Here is a 21,271-nt window from a genome sequence, read left to right as displayed (position 1 = left end):
CAATGTACACAACAATCTGACTGTTTGTGGGATAACAGTACACCGCTGCCATGTTATAAAGGTGTGTACTCGTTACTAGCTGCATTAGTTCCTTGATCTTACGGTTTTCGGTGAAGCATAAACTTCTTTTTCTGTTGTCAAGTTTCTGCGATTTAAATATTTTTCTTGCATTATTCGAAGCTGATGTCTATATAGTTACTAACAGTAGACACTGTAAATAAATTGGAAGCCACACTAACGAAATTTTTTACCTCGGCTAGAAGAACATAGCTACTACTTTAATAATGTAATTTGTCCGATTAAAAACTTATGTTCCTGGTTGTAATACACATGTTGAATCCAGCGGCTGTCGTACATTTGATGCCAGCCTGATGTAATTTGTCTTTTGATTCTTGCTTTCTATTGTGCCTTTTCTTGTATATATGCCTCATTTGGTCTGCTCTAGACTGCGGCAGCACTGCTATCTTGTTTCGTTTGTCTTGCAACCACCCTGTAACGGCCTTCGGCCAACAGCATTGATTGATAAATAAATAAATAAATAAATAAATAAATAAATAAATAAATAAATAAATAAATAAATAAATAAATAATGTATCATTTGAAGAGGCACTCACGATGTGTTTAAAGCAATAAGCGCGGCGTTCATACGACGCACACAAGAAACGTGACAGGACGATAGGTCCGTGGTGTTAACGTAGTGGGTATTGCAGCTTGCACCCACCAGCCGAAGAACAAGTTCTGTTAAAAGCGATTTAAACTGTAACACGCAGACCAAGAGGCACAGCGGTCAAAGCTAAACCCGCCGCGATGGCTTATTCACAAGAAACCCATCATGCAACCATCGCAACGAAGCATTCGTTAAGGTCAACGTTGTGAATTCACAGTCTTAGACGCGCTCACGACGTCCTTGTTTTCTCTTTACTGCTCTTTATATCTTCGACTTTAGCAATCATTCGTGAACACATTTGCTCCTTGTCTGTTTTGTCGAAGATGAAAGCCATTGCGGCATTAGTGCGTGTGAGCAGAGCCCGCTTACAGGCGCGTCGGCACATATATAGAAAAGGTTTCGAAAAGTTATCTGTCCGCCTCACATGTTTGGTTGCACCTGCTAAAAAAGTATGTAGATTAGAGTTACTGTACATGGCTACCAAAGGTAGCATATACAGTAACTCTAATAGAGATGAACAACGAGCGCCTCTAGCGGTCGCGAGTAAGTACCAGTTACTGAAAAACACTTTTTTAGCGAATATCTAATACCATAGAAGACAAACAGCATTACTGCTGCAGGAGTAACTGTATTATTCACGCCTATATAGCCGGTATATAACACATGCAGCAGTACTGATTCCTGTGGCAGTTATTTAGCCAGGTTCATACCATGTTAGAACTATTGGACTCTATATGAAAATCTCAAAATTTTGTCCAGTAAAGAATCATTTGCGAAGAAAGTATGAACGCATGAATCAGAAAGACGCCTCATAATCAAACCACGATTAGAATATGAGGCACAGTTCTAATTCACGCGTTTGTACTTTCTTCGCAAATGATCCTTTTCTAGGCTAAATATTGAGATTTTCATATAGGGTCCAATAGTTCTTACATGGTATGACTCCGGCACGTTATGGCATGGTGTGGCACGTAAAACCCCAAAATTCAATTCAATGAACTATAAAGAATTAGCTTCTCTTTGATTTCATTCAAAACAGCGTGCCTCCAATGTGAAAACTTTGTGTATTATTTTTCAAAGCACAGTGAGAAAATTCAGCGAAACTGTAGACGCATATACGCGTGGGCCGAGCAGCCTTTCTGTGGCAGATACACTTTTGAGATAAGGCGAACGCGGAGCTCGCGGGTTCTATTCCAGAACCGGTTTGTTAATTTTATGTGGCGTTGCTGAATAAATTGACTGATTGGTCGAGGAACAGTGACGAAGCGACCACTTAACAGAGCGACTTTATTTAAAAAAACCAGCAAGTGATGGCAAAGTATTAAAAATTAAATCATGGGGTTTTACGTGCAAAAACCACTTTCTGATTATGAGGCACGCCGTAGTGGAGGACTCCGGAAATTTCGACCACCTGGGGTTCTTTAACGTGCACCTAAATCTAAGTATACGGGTGTTTTCGCATTTCGCCCCCATCGAAATGCGGCCGCCGTGGCCGGGATTCGGTCCCGCGACCTTGTGCTCAGCAGCCTAACACCATAGCCGCTGAGCAACCATGGCGGGTAGCGAAGTATTCAGTACACGAAGTACACATTTAGACACATGCATACACGCGCATGCTGGAAGACGTAACAAGTGATGGGAATTGATGCAATACAGCGTGGCGATGGTATGATGGGTCGAAGATATGAGACGTCGTCTATACAGCAGTATATGTGTAGACAAGTGCACATATGATGTCAACACTTTTATACAGTGGCATATAGGAGATAGGAAGTGGTTTTCCTGCGTCCGTCCGTCCTTTCCGTTACGGTATCGTTGTTATCGTACCGTCGTCGTCATCCCTATATCTTGATCTTTAACTTCAGATTACGGCGAAGGAATACAAAACTTGACCCACACCACCACAGCAGGGGATCGAACTCATGTCCCTGCGGCAATGTGCCGTCGGGGAGCAGGCTCTGCATGCACTATATATAAGGTATCACGCGCCTTCCGTTCTTGACAGTTTGTCGGGGTTTGTATATAGCACAAGGACTTAGACTTGGAGGACTGTGGAGCCTGTGCACGTGTTTAGATGGCAACAACAACCGCATATCTGGTGCGCGATCCAGCAGCAGTTTGTAGCGCTGAAAAGCAGCACCCCAAGCTCAGCGTTCATCTCAGATGTATGTGCGTCAACGAGACGTTGTGATCATGCCAGCGTCACCGCGCCGTCGTTGCTGCGATATAGTCGTTATAACGTCGTCTTGTCATTGTGTACAGTTGGGAGAATTCGCACATGCAGGACTACAGGAGAGTTTGCACATTGTCGGGGGTGTTGGGGAGAGTTGACCGGCAGTACCAAGCTGTCGCAATTTATTAGCCTTATTCATTTATTCACGTACTCTCAGGGCTCGAAGCGTTACAAAAATAAGTGGGAGTGTGAAAAAACAAAGTGTATGAACCGGTGTGTACATTTCGTATAAGAGTTCTTCTAATGCAGGCTTAAAGGATGCACGCATTGGGATGGAGACGATCGGAGATAGGCAGGCACGCGATTCCAGTTGACGCTGGTCTGTGGGACACATGATTCGTAGTAACGTTTAGTTTTCAAGTTTGGCACACCGACTTTGCAGTGATGTGAACGCGCGATGATACGTACTGATGGACGAAGAAACAGTGATCCTTCTAGGTTTTCATTAGCGTAATAAATTTTGTGTGAAATATGCACAGTCCGGATAGGCGGCGTCTTTCATTCATTCATTCATTCATTCAGAATTTATTTAAGACAACGAAAAGGTTGTCCAGGGTGACGTGGCAAAAGGCATACTTTGCCTGACGAGGCCACGCCACCCGGATGACAGGCGGCACCACAGGCTACAGAAATCAAGAAAGAGCATTACATAATAGAACACACATTCAATATTTTTTACACAATGCATAAGACATCCTTACAAAAAACACAGGCTTTCGGCGGAAAAACGAAACAGCATACTTCAAGGCACAATTCGACCATAGCAGTATTTACAAAACACACTAGTGATAGGTATACGTTCAGTTTTCACCTTTAAGGTTCATTTATGAGCATTGCTTTAATTAACATTTTGTATTTACGTATAGAGGGAGCGCTGCGTACAGTATCCAGAATAATAGGGTATTGATTAATTAAGTCAGGAATTTGCCATCCTAACCTCTGAAAACCGTAATTAGTGCGTACACGAGGTGTTTCCATACATTGTTTCCTAAGTTCGTATGTGCTAAGTTTAGTGTGATAGGTGGTTTCGAAGGTTATTTTGTCTAGTTTGTACTGGCGTAATATTTCCAGACATAATTTGTATGTGTGCAGTTTACTTATTTCTAGTATTCCATAAGACTTAAACAAGGGCCAGCAGCTGCGCAATAACTGTATTTTCCCAATAGCTCGTAACGCCCGCTTTTGAGTTGCAAAGAGGGAATCTCGATTTGTTTGTGTCGTCGTTAACCATACAAGGGAACAGTAGCTTAAACGGGAATGTATTAATGAATAGTATATTTGCCGCTTTATGGACGCCGGGAGATATCTCAATTTGTTTAAAATGCCAACCGCCCGACAAAGATCACTTCGAAGCTGATCAACATGCGAATTCCAAGAGAGATTTTCTTGAAACAGAACACCTAGAAAACGAATTTGCGAGCACTGTTTCAGCTGAGTGTTTTCAAAGTTTAAGTTTATGTTGTCAGGAGCTTTTACACCTTTTGCTCTGAAGAGAATGTATTTGGTCTTACTAGCATTTAATTGCATCTTGTTTAGTTTTAACCATGTACTCAAGCCGGTCAACCAATAGTTTGCCTTTCTTTCGAGCGCGTAGGGGTCAATACCTGAGAAAAAGACATTAGTGTCATCAGCGTACAACACTAGGTTTTCGCTGCCTGGTATATTCACAATATCATTCAGGTATAAAATAAAGAGTACAGGTCCGAGAATAGATCCCTGAGGCACACCATATTTTATTGTTTTTACGTGTGAGGCTGCAGCATTTATGACAGTAAATTGCTCTCTTGACGTTAAATAGCTCTCAATTAAGGTCAGCGACACGCCACGGAATCCGTAAAGTGGAAGCTTTCTTATTAGAACATCGTGCTGAACACAGTCGAATGCCTTTCTGAAGTCAGCATGCAGTCTTGCATGCAGAAAGGTCTTGCATGCAGAAAGGTCAGGGAGGTCTAGCATTATCTTTTCATTGATACGTGGACTGGAGCGAACAATTAGAAAGACTTAAGCGTTCGCAAAGGCTCTGAAGTGATTCAATAGACGGGATTAAGAATTAATTGTGGGGATCCCAGACAGACGAGCGTATTCCATTTTGTATGGAATCTTGTAAATTAATTCAGAGCCGGCGAAATCGCTCAAATATGCTAATCATTGTTCTGTCTCCTTCGTTCTCTCTAAATTGACATTATCTTGCGCTTCATGCGACTTTAGAGACAGACGTGTTGAGGTGCCACTAACCATTGGGAGCTCTCGTTTGAGGCGTAAAGGCTCGAAAGTGCTCTGACGTGACTCGTTCAGATTCGGGTGCATTTACAAATTATATAAGCAAACATTTGGCCTAAGTGAAATGGCGGTCACGACATCATGTGGTAACTCGCAGAATACGCGTTAGTATCAGACTTCAAAAAGAAGTGGGAGCGTGTCTGTAGCCGAAGTACGCGCTGTGGCTGCGGACATGTAGTTTGTAACGCAAGCACGCCTCAAACTCGATCGCTTCATCGACGGTCTGAAAATTAAACCTCGAATGCTTCATGTCGTCGCCACTTGCGCTGGACGTTGATGTCTGTTAACGTTGGCAAGACACAATTAGCGCCAGAAAAACAGACGATAGAGCGCGACAGTATAAGGCAACGTGTCTCACTCTTTCCCTTCTCGCCTTGTCCCCATACGCCAGCACACACACAAACACAGACGAGTTTTTATTAGCACGTACGCGGTGTTATGGGGCGTACTTCGGAGGCTAATGTCGGTAGACTGCTGCCGCCAGCGCGCGGTGGAGGCGTCCGCGGGAAAAGCGCATGCGGTGGTGGAGGCGGTGGCTGCGCCTCGAGGGAGCGCCGCCCGCCCCATTCGCTTATATCGCGAAGGGAAGGAGGGAGAGCAGGACACCAGCCGCGGGTCGGTCCGTTGATTGAGCGCATTTCCATGATAATCGGCCGACATTACCCGCGCCGGGCGACATCGTGTCCTCTGATTTATAAGCCCCTCGTCGACAGAGCGCCCTTCCCCCACCGAGTCAGGATCCGCGTGGAGGCGCTGCGGAGACCTCCCCGAAACTGCGCTTACATTGCATGCACATTGGTGTTCCTTATATGAGACCTGCAGGATCGAAACCAAGACTGGGAGAGGACGACGCCCAAGACGAAGAATATAGCAGAAGAAAAAGGAGGAAATTTGGAGGAGTATACTTTCAAGATAAATATAACTTTAGGTCATGTTTCTGGGCTCATCACCTGTATTTAAACGAGTGCCGTGCCACTGCAGACCTTTCGATGGCTTGAAAGGGGCAACAAGACAATGCCTCCAGCGCAAAATTTAATACTATATTATTAGGCTTACAAAGTGTACTTTTCGCTAGCTCGTGCATAGCCTGCGGGCACTAACGATCCTGTATAGATAGGCTTACCGGGACCACTGTTTTCCTCATAAATCCTTGCTATATTAACGCGCACAAAACATACGCAGAAAGAAGCTGCAGGGCACTCTCTGTTTAACTAAGCAAGAGCGTGGGCAGTCGAGCAAAACCGCAGACGACGAAGCTTTGTTGACTTTACTGCCAAAATGACCCTCGGAATAGCCATTTCAAGCGGCCACTTTCTTCCTTCTGCGGTCTACAAAGGCTTAATTATTCGATGTCAATATAAAGTGCACACTCGTTTGGCTTTATTTTTCTTACTTTCTTACGGCGGTGTATGATAGGGTGGTACTCTGCATCGCCAGTCAGGACCTTCAAATTGGGAAACACGTGGAGCATGCACTCATTGGCGTCCAAAGAAAAATGGCACCCATGATATATATATATATGATACTGCAGAAGTGATTATAGGTCGCAAACAGCGCGCGGACGAAGACCCAGAAAGAGAGACTTTTGCAAACCCAACAAAAGAAAGATTGTAACTGGGGTGGCAAGGAGGGGGCGTGGGGGTGTAAAGCGAGGAGGCAGGCAGCCGATATGCTTGCCTAAACGAGCGCGTGCGGCATATCAGGGGTTTCGAGGGGACGCGTCATGGCACCCCGACGGTAAATGCAGAAACAGGTGTGCCGCGCACAAATCAACACACTAAGAAAGAGCGTATATTGCGTGCGCGTACGTGCCAGCTTTTCTAAGGTTGCAGTGTATATGTTCACGGCTGCCGTTTCCGAAAAGCAAAACCTCAGTCACGTGAAATACGGCACATCGGTAGCTCCATGAAAACGCTGACGCGCAATCTCGGCTCCCATTGTCCCCAAAGGGATTCCCCTGGCCTTTTGGTCCGCACTGAAGTCAGGGGGGAGAAACGGTGGACGAACCTCATTCATTGTCGGGCCGGGAAGGGCTCATTTGCAAGAGAATAGCCAGGAGGGGTTCTACCTGTCAGGCACAGGCACGAAAACGGGCTCTGACTCCGAGGCCCGTTGCGACCGCGACGGCTCACTTGGCACGGATCCGCGAGTATAGTTTACACCGTGCTCAAAGGCAGGCTCGCCCTCGCTCGCGCGCGCACGATTACTAAATTATTCATAGAAGATAGAGTCTCGCTCCCCAACACTAAGATGCAGCGGCAGCGATGTGTCCCCTTCACACAGGCTACAAAAAAAAAAAAGGCCTCGTGGCTAAATTGCTCCTTACGCGCGGGCACAAGAGCTATACGCAACTCATTATTTAGCTGCTGAATGACGTGCACTCTCTTGAACCGCGAACGTCGATATTTGCGCCGGCGTGGCTCCAACCGTTTTAGGATCCATGATGCCGCGTAAGAATGTGTAACCCTGCACGCATGGTCTTCTCTGGTCTTCTCCAATAATCGAAAAAGGCAGGACATACAGGAGAATATATATATATATATATATATATATATATATATATATATATATATATATATATATATATATATATATATATATATATATATATATATATATATATATATATATGAAGACGTCCGCAGGAAACAACAGCACGAGATCTGAAAACATTCGCTGGTGTGTTTCACTGCCTACCCACCCTGATCCAAGAGCTATCTCGATGCTGTTCCTGCAGCATACGCAGGCCCACTAGTCAAACACTCTATATGACTGTTGGATCGGCGGTACTTCTGAGCACGCATATATGTCACTTCAAATGCATTTTTACGCATGAGTGCGAATTACAGCTTATTGATTCGCGTAGTAACAGTGTGGGCGCTGTGAAAGGAGAAAAAGAAAAAGTTTAGAAATGGGAACTCTATGCTCAGGCGCTTCCCGGGCCTTCCTTCCTCTGCGTCGAAATGCTAGCCTCCCCTTTTGTTACACAGGGCTTCATGTCCACAATTATTTATTTAATAGAGAAAAATAAATAGAAAGCCGGAATATAGGAACCAATGAAAAAAGAAAGATTAATCAGAAAACACTTGTTTACTATCCAGTCAGTGAGGTTCGTGGCTCCACACGCTAGCGAAGGAACACACAGCAGTTGGCCCCTGCGGGCTTTTTCTCGAGCCATTCTGCAGACGTGCCTTCTTTGCCCTGGGGGACTGCACAGGCAGGGCTCTCCTTCGCGCCGCGGGGTCTCCCGGCGTATCGCAACGACCGGGCCGCGCGGACGTGTGCGCTGCAGCGGTGCCAGCGCCAGGGTTCATCTTGCGGAACGCGCAGAACCTGGTCCGTCTATCGGAAATCCCGGGGCCTCGTCGTTCCGCAGTCGCGCACCCGCGGCGGCGGCCAGCCGGCGGCGCGTGAAGAGAGCAAGCGGGCGCCGCTGGCGGGCCTTCGATTGGCGTCCAAGGTGCGTGTCGAGCCCCGCGCGATCGGCGGCGCCCCGCTGCCAACGTGACGGTGCGTGACCCGCGGCCCAAGGTGCTAGAGACAGCCAGCGGTGCAGTGAGCCGACGAGGCCACGCGAAGGTAGTCTTCCAGAGCCTGACTCCGAACGCGCGGCCGCCCATGATGGCCCCTGGCTCCGGCGCGCGGGCTGGCGCTCGCGCGGCAGTCGACCGCCGACCAGCGAGCACACCGCGTCAGTCCGGCACAGCTCGAGGGAACAGGCACTTTGGAGACTCGCGACGCTGCACTGCGGTGGAAAAGACGACGCCTAGACGCGTTGCACCCGGCGGAGCATCGGGACTCCTCGCAAAGCATGGTGTCCTGGACCGAAGCCATCGGTGTACGGCAGGCTCTCCTGGTAATAGACGCGACACGCGCGCTTGTATGGAAGAAACGTCGGCTACAGAGAATTCCTTCGTTGATGGAGCAAACGTCCTGTGCCGTTGTTCCGCCAAGGTGAAGAGGCCAAGGTGATCGAGGAATTCGGCACTGCCTCAAGACTCGTCCCAAGTGAGCCGCCATTGCTGTAGACGTTACTGCCTACAAATATTGATATTGATACACATCTTCAATATGAAAGCCCCTGACATCCAGCTATGTTTTCGCACGAGGAAATATCTCGACCTGTGTTCTCAAATGTGACAGTGCTGTCCAGCGAGAGGGACCCAGGCTTGTATATATATGCACAAAATCGCATGTTCTGCCTTTTTCGACGAGCCATGAAACCAGCCTACGCTGCCATCTGTTCTTCAGGATCAATAACGACAGCAGGAGGACACCACCGTGTGCACTTCCAAAATTCAAATCTGCCACAAGAAGAATTCATGCAAGCTGCTGCTCCATGATGTTCAGTCGACGTGTACAGATTAGAGACATATATGTCCACAATCATGACCATGTATACATTTGCCTCTGGATTACAGAGAACATGTCCGGAACAGTCGACGTGGTGAAGGACTGTGAGTGTTGTGCGCCGAATTTATAGGCTCATAAAAATCGGCAGTTGCTATGGCCAAGCACGGATCAAACTCTGTTTCGGGGTGCACTGGATACAATTTTACATGGTGAGATTCCTCCTTCCTACAAAGCGCAGTTAACGGGAAGAGCGCAAGTGCGAATTTTTTTTTCTTGCACCACATCAGCAAACGAAAATTCGCACGTGCTGTTCCAGAATGCGAAATCGATGATAAATACGTTTAACGCAGATTACACCACGTAATTATTCCAAACTTTCGCCAACGGGTATGTAAATTCTATAAAACGCCAGGCTGTTGGTTCTGTTATCATTAATATAGCACGGACACGTGGATGGTGTATCTTTTTTCAACCAGAACTTCCTGTAGCCCTCTTTCTCTTGCTTGTGAAGGTGGTCAAATATATTGAGCTCCTCTGAGTCACCCGACACCTCCCTTTCCATCCATATGCTCTGAAATATCAGTGACAACGGCACTTCTATATGCACGAGGGTGTGGAAAGTCGCCATGCATCAATGTGCCCTGCATCTTTGCGCACTGTGCAAAGCCTCTGAGCAGACTTCCAGCCAGCAAACTTCCGTGACGTAACCTTTCAAATTATGATGAATCATATGCACTTATATGTTACGAATGCCGAGTTGGCAAAAGGACGAAATAAAACTTACTTAAGAGCTTCGTGGACGCGTTTGATTGCTACAAATCGGCCGCTGGACAACGTGATGTCTGCCTTCCATACCGTTGCACAAACATGTGCTCTGCGATGGCTGATATTTCCGCGCTTGCACGGAACGGGAACTATCGGGTGACCGGAGGCATTGAATGACCAAAAAGCACGAGGTCCCAGCGCGCAGTGCCGAAACCTGCGGCGGCCCACCCAGCCGCCTGCTCCGTCTCGACGCGGAGACGAGCATTCCCGGCGTCGCGGGGAAACGGGACAGAAAAAGCGAGGAACCGAGGATTGCGGCAAAAGAGACCAGGCGGGGTGCGAAGCGCGCTATAGCGATGCCTTCAAACCCTCGCCCGCGACGTGCGCAAGAACAGAAGTGCGCTTGAGACGGCGCGCGCGCGCTGACGCGGCTTGCACAAGCAGCGGCCAGCTGCGCGGGAATCAAAAACAGCGTCGCGCGATGGTCATAAATCAAGCGGCCGCCGCCGGAGCGCGCGCGGCCGGTGCTCGGGCACGTAAAGATGGACGCCGCGCGGCAGCGAGGCAACCGGGCGCAGCCACTGCCTAAATATACGCAGCGTGCGCGACCACGAGAGACGCCAAAAGGTGCTGCCGCGGGCGCCCCTCTCGAAGGCTGCTGGAGAGCACGCGGGGCGGTTCTTTATCGGGCTCAATTTCGGGGCCTACGCCCAGGGCGGCCGACGGCTGTTCAGATTCATCACGCATGTTCCGCTGGCAGCGCTGGCGGCTCAATTTGTCGCCTGCTCGGTCGCTGGTGGCAGGCGCCTTCTCGCCCCGCCTGTTTTCCTCTGGGCTCCCCGGCACCGAAGAAGCGCATCCTAAACGTCATCGCCCGCACCGTCTCCTCCGGGCAGCCCTGGCACTTATCAAACCCTATATACTATTCAGGCTTCAGTGTATAAGCTCAGCATCCGACCAATGCCCAGTACACGGACTTGAGGTCTCGCAGAAGGGTCTTGGCTGCTAAGCCAGATGCAGGGACGATTGAGAAAGAAGCGACTCTGTATAGAAATTGTGGTGGCTGTTACAGGGCTTCACTGAACGCTTTTGCGAATTTTGTTCCGCAGCATCCTGGGCGTTGCCCAGTGTTGGCGCAGCCCTACAATCCAAATGATGTTCCACCGGCGTCGACTGTAACGTCCCCGTGCACGTAAAGGCGCGATGCCTTAACTGCTCAGATCGGAAGGACCTATAAGGACAATGTTTGGAAAGCTCTCTCCGCTTTGATTCTGAGCGCGTCATGATGCGATTCATTGGTGATAAAAATGGTGCACTTGAACTGCCACCTTTCTCTGCCTTTCTTTTTTTTTCTTCTTTCCGTTTGACCGTCCCCATAGCGACTTGTACGTGATTTGTTAATGGGAATGTTGCAGACTTGTATTGGGAGCAACAAATTTCACTGTAGAAAAATGGTGCTTAACGAAAAACATTTCGCTTCATCAAGTTCACAAATTGTCTGCTATAACGGGAGTGCTATCATGCTAAATGCTACTGTTCAGGAAGAGCTGATACTCACACGTGCTTACATAAAAAGAAGAAAGTTTAAATCTGGGATGCTTAACAAAATTGTGCGACCTTGAAAACAATCAGGGTTTTCTTCGCGTTTGAAATCACAATTATTCCAGCTTACTCGATAATCTTTGTGAAAGGTCAGTGTGTCACTGAATCAGAGTAAGCCTATAGCTAATGGCCTGCCTTTTAAACTTGGACATAATAGGCGGTCAGGAATGTACATGCGTTTCATTTAGGTCATGAAACAGCCGCCTATACGTCTTGGTGCTCTCATGGCCATTTCGTTAACGTGGTGCTCCCCGCACACTGTTTCGCATAACATCGATTCCCACAGGGCGTGAGATCGGCCGGATTTTTTTACTCTTTGAGCCGTCAGCCATTTCTTGGTATCATTTTTCGGTTACGCCGACAGATTTTCGCGTAATGTGGCATAGCTGTGGCATAATGCTTAAGCACTAAAGTTTTCCTGAAAACGCTACGCTTTGGCTGGGCCGACATTTGTGCTGGATGACGCATGGTGTTTATTTTTGACTGAAGCACTGCATCCAGAGCACGATACACAATGAGGGGAGCAGGCAACGGTATATTGCCTTTTTCTTTCTGTATGTTGTCTTATTCGAGCGCTTACAATCAAAGATGAGCTATGCTTTGCTGATACTCAATACTTCTTACCTGTTTTCAACAAGAAAGGCTAGTTTCTTGTGAGAAACCAGCTGTTTAATATTACTTGATTTGTAAAACAATAAGAGTGTATTTTTCTTACAGAGTTCTTGAGAGTCGAAGAACAAAGTATACGAACGAAGTAATTCCAACGCAAACACCTGGATTCACATAACCATTTGTACGCAAGAACAGTATGTCAGGAGATGAGCATGTCAATCGTTGTAGTGAACGATGGAATAACCGAGGCATTTGCCGTTGACAAACGCGGTTCGCGCAGGTGAAGAGCGTCGTGAAAAATGTGCCCTGGACCGTTTAGTAAAGAAACGCGATAAACACTGTCGAGTGATCCGAATCATCAAAAAAGTTTACGTTTCCACCCTTCGTGCATGCAGAGTGAACATAACACGCAGTAAAAGAGGCGTATTCTCCATTCACCGTGCTTCACGTATGCGCTTGCATCTGCATCCGGGGCGCGATAACGTCTTTCGCGTCTAATCCGATCGATGGTGCAATCTGATCAATCCTCGGGCGCCCTTGCCGGACCAGAGGTGTCGTTGCGGGGTCGCCACAGGTGTCGCGGTTGTGTCGAAATGTGTCGCAGCGCCTCTCACCGCAGCAGCGAGATTTGCGCGGGCCTTGTGAAAGAGTGAAGGATCGCCGTTTAATTACTGCGCGCACGCAGCTCGTCCATCAAGGCTCGCGTACGCACCATGCGAAACGCAAAAAAGTAACGCAAGAAAACTCCACAGCAGCAAGAGCGTTTGCTTTCCGCCTCGCATCACCCGCGTGAACAAAGGAGCCTCCCGCGAGTCTGTCGCCGCCATTTTAGCCATGGGATCTCACGCATTCGGAGAACGGGGTTAACAACCATAGGGCGCGCCCGCGCGCGCACTACGCGAACGACGTCGTGATTTTGGCGTGCAGCGGGATTTGAAAAAAAAAAAATTGATTGCGACGTGTTCACCTAAAGACAGGCATTCCGTGAGGCGCACGTTTGGAAGACGATAAGCTGATTGATTCTCCGCTGGAGGAAGCTTCAAGTTCCGGGTTTTACATTTGGCGGCGTCCGCATCCCGTTGTCGCGGTTTTGTTGCTCATAAGGAATGGATGAACGGAGGATAGACCGTGGCCTTGGGAACTGTGTCACGTGTCGGCGTACATCTAGGCTGTCTCGCGGCCGAGGAAATGAGAAAGAGGAGTAAAGAAAATAGCGATCGAATGCACTAGTTAAGGGCAAGGAAAATGGCTATCAAAAGCAGTGCACCGCAAGGCAATGAGCGCCCTTCAACGCTTCCTTGAGGACACGGTAGCATAAGTGATCGGTATTGACTGCACTCACCGTGTATATACTCAATAGCGTCTCATTCGTGCCCGTCTGTGTGATACCTACATGGTCTACCTCTGATGCCTGCAAAATTGCAACTTTTCGTGAAGAACTTACACCCTTTCGTCGCTACATTTTCTTGTGCTTCATATATAATATTTACAACTTTCACCAAGATAACAGGAGCCGCCGTTGCCATCATACGGTGACAGACTCCGATACTTATTTTCATCAAAAAAGAAAAACAAAAAGATGCAGTCATCCATATGCATATATATAGATGACTTGCTCAGACGTGATCGTAGCTGCATGCTGATGCACCAGCATTGCATGGTGAGTAGGTGTGTCCGCGACGTCACATGAAAGCTATCAATAGAGAAAGATTACGTTGAAATGAAAAGAATAAGCAGATTGGAACCGAAAAACCATGTGATATTAATATGTACAAGCCGCTATATACGTGCCCGGAGGCGCCTGCGTGCCGCTTGGGGTACGTCTTGCAAAAGGAAAATGCCTCGAGCAAGAAATTCACAAAATAGCGAGCACATAAAATATAATTTTCGCCGCTTTGTGCATCGTGCTGTGTTGTCCATTGTTCTCTATCTACAGGGGAAGAAAATATGAGGTATAATTAATTAAGGCGAAACTTTTTTGGTAGGCTGCGTTGCTGTCTTTAGCTCTCCTTAACGCCAAGCGACGATAGGCTTCAAAGGCACGTGCGTGTTGAGGATGGTTAGCCGGATGACAGCTCCGAGCTGTCTTCAAGGAGCCGGAACAGCGCTGTTATATATATATTTGCCAGCAGAAAATCGCGACGAGCATCACGCCTCCACTGGGGCCTTTCAGCTACAGTCGGCACGCCGCTTTCTCAGAAGCGACCTGTACAGTTTTGTTAACTTCACAAACAAAAACAGCTTCATGAAAAAAACAAGAAATAACTGTTTTATAATGTAACATACGGGGATCAATGTTATCAATAAATATTAAAACAGACATACACGTTCTCTTCTGAGTTATAAAAAATACTGAAATATCTTGCGTTCACTTATGTCTCCAACTGCATGTATATTATGTCTCCTGAAAAAAAAATCATTCATTTGATCTCATCTTTAGCGGTATTCAGAGCAATATATCAAACACTATACGATCGATACAGCTGGGCGAGAATGCGGTGACACGGATAGTTCGGATGTGAGTACCGTTAATTAATCAATAATAATGGCTATTTAGGAACACTAACGTATTATAGAAACCGAATTCGCTACTTTTTGCGAAGAATATTGAACTTCTTTTGGAACTCACCGAGCAGACTTTCGAAGGCACATACACTGGCCAGAGCTGCTCGCAAGAACGTCTTGCACCGCAATTTGGTGAATACTGTGAGAAAGTGCGTCGAAAACGTCATGCCACAAAATGATGCCCCAGACGCCGCTCTCTCTTTCAATAGCGGAAGGAGGCCGACGACGTCTTCGTTCAGCAAGCCGCACATGACAGACGGGTATTTCGCATACAACGTACGCTCGTGACGTATTCCGAGCTTTTAGTTCAAGATTCTAAACTTCAGTGTTGCCTTCTATATATTGCGCATTTGCCGGACGCGTGACTACAATAAACCTGTGTTTTTCGCGTGTATAGTGCTTAGCTGCATTTATATATACATATATATTTCTAGCTATATTTTTTGGCACGCGGGCAGGTGTACTAATGGAGGCTTGTTCGCAGGTTATATGGACCATCCCCGAAACTCCATCAACGTTCACGCCGATTCCATGCAGGGCGATGACACTGGTGAGATACCAGTGAAACACTGGGTTTTATTATCCCAACAAACGCGGCGCATGCGTGAACGGTGCGTTGGGCACGCGGGCTTTGGCTGTACTAACCTGCGGACAGGCGTCGAAACGCTCTCTTACTCTCTTCCATCCTATGCTCAGTCGTACATGCTGCTGAAACTTACCTCTGTCTCTCTATCCACTGAATTCCAACCTTCTATGCCTAAACAAACCTCAAATATCCTTCGCCTTCCTGTGGATGAAGGGCATTTCTATGGAGCTTTCCATCTTTGTTCTCTTGACGTTCTTGCGTTTCCTTCCGACGGATTTCCATGTGCAAGTGACGCGGAAGCAACTATTTATTTCCGTTTGTCTGCGCCTCTGTCGTATCAGAACATCTTATACAATGCACATGTGTACTTTATTTGTTTCATTTCAAGCTATTTCTTCCTTTCTGCTCCCACTGTATCTGTGCACCATGCCTGAAATATGTAGAAAGAAAACTGCGTATAGCACCACATTACAGAGTACATTTGAAGACCACCAAACACTGGCTCATGCGGAGCTAACCAGTGATTTCGAGTGTGTGGAAGTGTTGCTGAAGGTTTGGATACCGAAACGGCTGCGGTAAGCTGCACGGAAATTGTATACGCGAAGTGGCGACCAACACTACATGTAACGTTGGCATATCGTATAGGCATTGCAGGTTGCCATGCGAAACCGAGACTAACTATCACTATAGTCCAAACATTGAAAGATTAACGCCAACGCGTGGCTTCCTCCATGAGAGGAAGTTGATCTCGTTATCTATAAATGGACGGGCGATGAACGCGAATCACAGCCACGCACGGGGCCGAGCAGGTCATATAGCTGCAGAGTGTGCATAAAACGGAGCGCGGCGAGCTTCGAGGTACAGAGCGCAGGCGCGCATGCGGATCGCGAGCGAACGGGAAGCGTGCGACGACAGTTCCCACGGTGAACGTTAACGCTGATTTACAGCCTGCGGAAGCGAGGAACAATCTACGTTTTACGGCGTGTAAACGGCGATGTGCTGGACACAGAAGAGCCGATGGCGGCGGAGAAAGCAAGAGGCGCTGCCAACCTCCACGCCTGGCTGACTTCGATTGTAAATCTGGTCGACGTGAATGTCTTTAAATCGATTCCCGTGAGCCGGCAGCAATGCACCTTGGTTTATAGCTCGAAACCTTTGCGGCAGTATCAGGGAGTCTATAGCGAAACTTTCCCCCCTTTTATTTATTTGTTTATTTACTTATTTATTTATTTATTGTTATCGATCTCCGCCAAAAAGCCCTATAACAGTGCGGGTAATGTACGCTAGCCGTTTTGATCATTAATGGTCATATACTGTAACTCCGAGAAGTGTCTATAACGATCTGATCAAAAACTACAAAAAGCCCTCGTTGCCTGGGCCGAAAGGGGCGGTCCTCGTGAGAGGCCATCCTAGGACTCGGGCATGCCAGATCATAACTGAGCAGAATGTCAATAAAGTTTTTACCACCACCATAACGATCTGAACCGTGCCCGTAAGCACTTGGCGCATAACTGCCTCTCATGACGCGCCTGTGAAACTTGTTAAGGGAGAGAAGACGGCTTCCGGCACCCATAGTTACAGCTACAAGGCATGTGTATAGATTACTATCGCGCTCATAGTGTTACGAGTCGTACCAGAGGCTCATGTTACAAACTTTATGGAAGGGTATACTATGAGATCTCTCACAAATTTGTGTTTCACATTTATCTGGCACGATTCTAGCGAGATGCCTTATATAACGACAAAAGGGCAAGCCGAGCTGAAATAAAACGGAAACGAAAAAAAAAGAAGAAGAAAAGGAGGAAGGAGCGATACCCGACACGTATTCGTGCCTTCAGGCCTGGCTAGTATATGTGCTACGTATTGCTTAGCTGCTGAGTACTGAGCAAAATCCGATGGAACTTTAACGCAATGACGTGCAAGAGCACTTCATACGTTCCTTTATTTTTCGTACATGTTTTATTACGGGCTGATAATATACATCTTGAACATTCCCTTGCGTCAGCGTCACTTTATCCGCCGCTGCAGTGAAGTTTTGAACAGAAACGGGCTTAAGACAGCCAGCTAAGGAAGTTGCTTGTACACTCAAGCTGTAAGGGTCGGCTCGGTAATGGCAGAGCAGCTCTCTGTGAGCAAGTGAGGAAAGACAGAAGCCCCGGAGTGATCTGTTGCGACAGGCGTTTTCTTATCTGCAGGCTCATTTCCGCTCGCTCGAAACAGAATGCACACGCGTTCGTATACGTACACCACTTACCCAGCGTCATGTCGCACAAGGAAGAGCTGAACGACCATCCCTATATTGCTTAACTCTATTCATCGAGAAGGCACAGCGAACGTTTCCTTCTCGAGTCGGCCTTTGCGCGTGACACTTCGCCGCGAGCACCTACGCGATTAAAAACAGAAAGGGAAAGAAAGATAAATATAGGAATCTCGTGAACCCTTTCTGCTTTTACTTCGCAGTGGCTGTGGCCCCTCCTGAGAAGTGTGCTTGCGAAACCTTCACGACCACTTCACTCCTTTACCTAACTTAGAAACTTCGAATCTTTCCCTCCCCTTTTCACTTCCCCCCAGTGTAGGGTAGCCAATCGGGCTCAGTCCTGATTAACCTCCCTGCCTTTCATTTATCATTTTTTCTCACTCTCTCTCGAAGCGTATCTCACCGTCGTTTGATACCGTTCTCGACAAGTCTGTAAGAGCGGCAGAGACAACAGCTTGAGAAAAGAGAAAAATATCCAGAAAGACTTGTCCCAAGAATTTTCAGACTGTTTCGAGATGCGTGAGGGGCGGCCTAGTGTTCTTATATAAAAACCATAAATCCTCGCAGTAGCTGCCTCTGAGCCGTCATGTCATCTGCAAATTTGTGCCGCGTCAGCGATGCAAACGCAACGTGTAAATTGATGCGCATTGTTAATAACGCGCCGGAGAATAACAAAATTTGTCACCGACTCATACTCTTAAATCTCTTTTTTTTTTATAGCTCACGTCCCAGTTCAATCAATCAGTCACTCAGTGAAGAAAGTTAATTATTTGCTAACGACGAGACTGCCAACATCAAGACGAAAAATGGTCAAATGCAGCATGAGAGAGAAAGAGACGAAGAGGAAAAGGCAGGGAGGTTAGCCATGTTGAATGTGGCCCGTCGGCTACCCTGCACTTTGGGAAAGTGAAAGGGGAAAGATTGATCAGAAAGAAGAAAGCTAAAAGAATGGTAAGAAGAAATTTAATTTCCCAAACATAAAAGCCAGGTTGCTGGATAGCCTGGAGCTCGCAAACCAGTATGCATCAACGTGAACCAGTTATTTCCACTTACTTGTGGCAGACGAACTTGACCATTGAAATTACTCTCTTAACAATCAGGAACATACTTAACACGACTCGTCCACGATGTTACGCAAGCGTATAGGACGTGCATGAATTGTATGTGCTATATGACAACAGCAACAGCGACAAGGACAAGGACATAAAGCAGCAAAAGGAAAAGAAGAAAGAACGAAAGCAAAATGTACATAATTATGTCGGTACTTAAGAAACCGCAGGCTGAGTACAGACTTACGAAGTATTCGGGGATTAGCCCGACCAGGAGAGAGCCAGTTCAGTTAAAATAGACATTACATTCTGACGTTCACGTTATTATTATTATTATTATTATTATTAAACTCATGCGTTATGGAACGACATGAGGTACGCAAGAGCAGAAACTTCATCTTCACACGTCTTGAGGGCTCGCCTGCCATCGAGTGTGGCCGTCTGGTCTTCGAAAAAGGCAAGGAAATGTCTGAGACGAGACACGTGCGGAGTCGAATCTATAAATTTACGTGATTTATTGATGAGTCACCAAAGTAAAACAGGCACTCAGGAAGACGCAGGAACCACGAGAAGTGTATGAAGAGTTGGCTAATTATTTGAAAACCTTGACTCAAAATAAATACGTTGGTAAGGGAATCCCCATGTGTCCCGCTTTCTCTATATGCGCGTTGTCTATGAAATGGCACGCATAGAAAATGGTTAAGAAAGCTCATATTCAACCTCTTGCGCTCAATAGACGACCCGAACGCGTTGGATTCGCCGAACGATCAAAAGACAGTTAATCCCTTCTTTCTTTCCGTAATACTTTTTTTTTAAACGTGAACTGCAAAAGTGAGCTGGGCCTCTGACAGTGTCGGTCGTATGCTATAGTATAATCTAAGAGTATTTGCTTTTGCCTAAAAATAGGAAACAACGGACGCTGTAGTTCCGGCGTATATAATGTTTTGTGACGGTACTCACGAGCTCTTCATCAATTTTAGGGCGAGCTGTATAGGGCGAGCGCGCAGCTACGCCGACAGCGGGTGCCGCTTCCTTTTCGTTTACACCCATTTGCCCTTGAGCAAATAAATGCGCAATCGCCGCCGCTTTGGCGCGTGCTGTGGAGCCCCCCCCCCCCCCCCCTCCTTGATTCCGACCGTGCTGTCCCGCCTCTCAGCGAAATCATCAGCGCGCTGCCTCGTGCCGCGGCGCCTTCCCGCGGGGGACCCGCCGCCCTAAATATCGTTGAGATGAATTATCAGCGCGACGTAGTCGGGCAGCACTTGTTTAATGACATTTTAACGTCCTCTCCCGCCGTCAGGGAGTGCGGGCGAAGAAGGGGGCTACGACACAAGTCGAGCGGTCCCGGCGATGATGTCTCGAGTCGTTGCCGGGATGCGACCGGGAGCAGAGATACACGTTCCGGACGGCATCGCTGCTTGCCATCTCGGAGCAATCGTCGAAGACTATCTTAAGAAGCACGGTGAGCGGGCCTCAGCGAAGCTGCTCACCCGCGCTCTGTACACCTGGGGAAATATGGAACAAGAGCGCGTGCAGACGCGAACGCAACACGGGACCCCGTTTTTCACTGCAGGGTTACCGCTGCTCCTCGCGTCTCTCGGCACATGCGCGTACGGTTGGCTTAGCACCACCCGAATGAATGCTCGCTCCTGTGTGGGCTTATAGCGCGCGATGTGGCTAGTTCTTATACGGATGGAATAAAGTATAGTGAGCTCGGAGAAACGGCCCGAATGGCGGAGCTACCGTATGACACTTACGCTTGAAGCTTAATCGACAGAATATGTACGAACGACAGACAATCTGCACCCGATGAACGTCCCATGTATTATATGAACGTTTTCGAAAATAACTATGCTGATGAAGCACCCGCTCAGTGATTAATATTTTGATATAGTCTTTGTTAAGCGAAAAGAGGTACGAGGTTGCTTGGTCGAGTGTTATGTATATACGAGCGAGTGCCCCTGTTTCATGTATTCTCGTGTTATGTGCTCTCATTCGCGTAGGCCGCTGCAGCGACTGAAACCACTTTCCGGAAACATTACATACCGCAAATCAGTATCGGTCATCGTCGCTCGTGCTCAGTCACTGATGAAGGTCTATGTAAAACATCTGCTGCGGTCCTCAGGGCAAAATCAGGACGTTTAGCCACCTATACACCAACAATATGCACGCTATATGATCGTAAAGCGCTGAAAGCTTTTCGCAGTCTTAAGAAATCAGCCGATACGCGGCTTAAGCCGGATACGCGGACCGTATTCTCGGTCGGTATATACGTACCGAGATAACACAGCGAAGTGAATGA

The 21,271-nt window shown here is 47.4% G+C and overlaps 1 protein-coding gene across 8 annotated transcripts in view; it reads left to right on the top strand.

Annotated features, from left to right (window-relative positions):
* The window catches only part of sv (paired box protein shaven), a 243,189-nt gene that overhangs the window by 106,348 nt on the left and 115,570 nt on the right, over positions 1-21,271 (top strand). For 7 of the 8 annotated variants that reach the window (XM_070539673.1, XM_070539697.1, XM_070539684.1 and 4 more), the window contains one exon: positions 15,562-15,627. The exons of the other annotated variant lie outside the window; for it this stretch is intronic. In XM_070539673.1, coding sequence (XP_070395774.1) covers positions 15,562-15,627 — 66 coding nt within the window. The remainder of the gene's footprint in view (positions 1-15,561; positions 15,628-21,271) is intronic. 8 annotated transcript variants of the gene reach the window in all.

The sequence above is a fragment of the Dermacentor albipictus genome, chromosome 1 (assembly GCF_038994185.2).
Source record: "Dermacentor albipictus isolate Rhodes 1998 colony chromosome 1, USDA_Dalb.pri_finalv2, whole genome shotgun sequence".
Lineage (NCBI taxonomy): Eukaryota > Metazoa > Arthropoda > Arachnida > Ixodida > Ixodidae > Dermacentor > Dermacentor albipictus.
The sequence above is the reverse complement of the archived record's forward strand: the minus strand, read 5'-3'. Positions and strand labels throughout refer to the sequence as shown.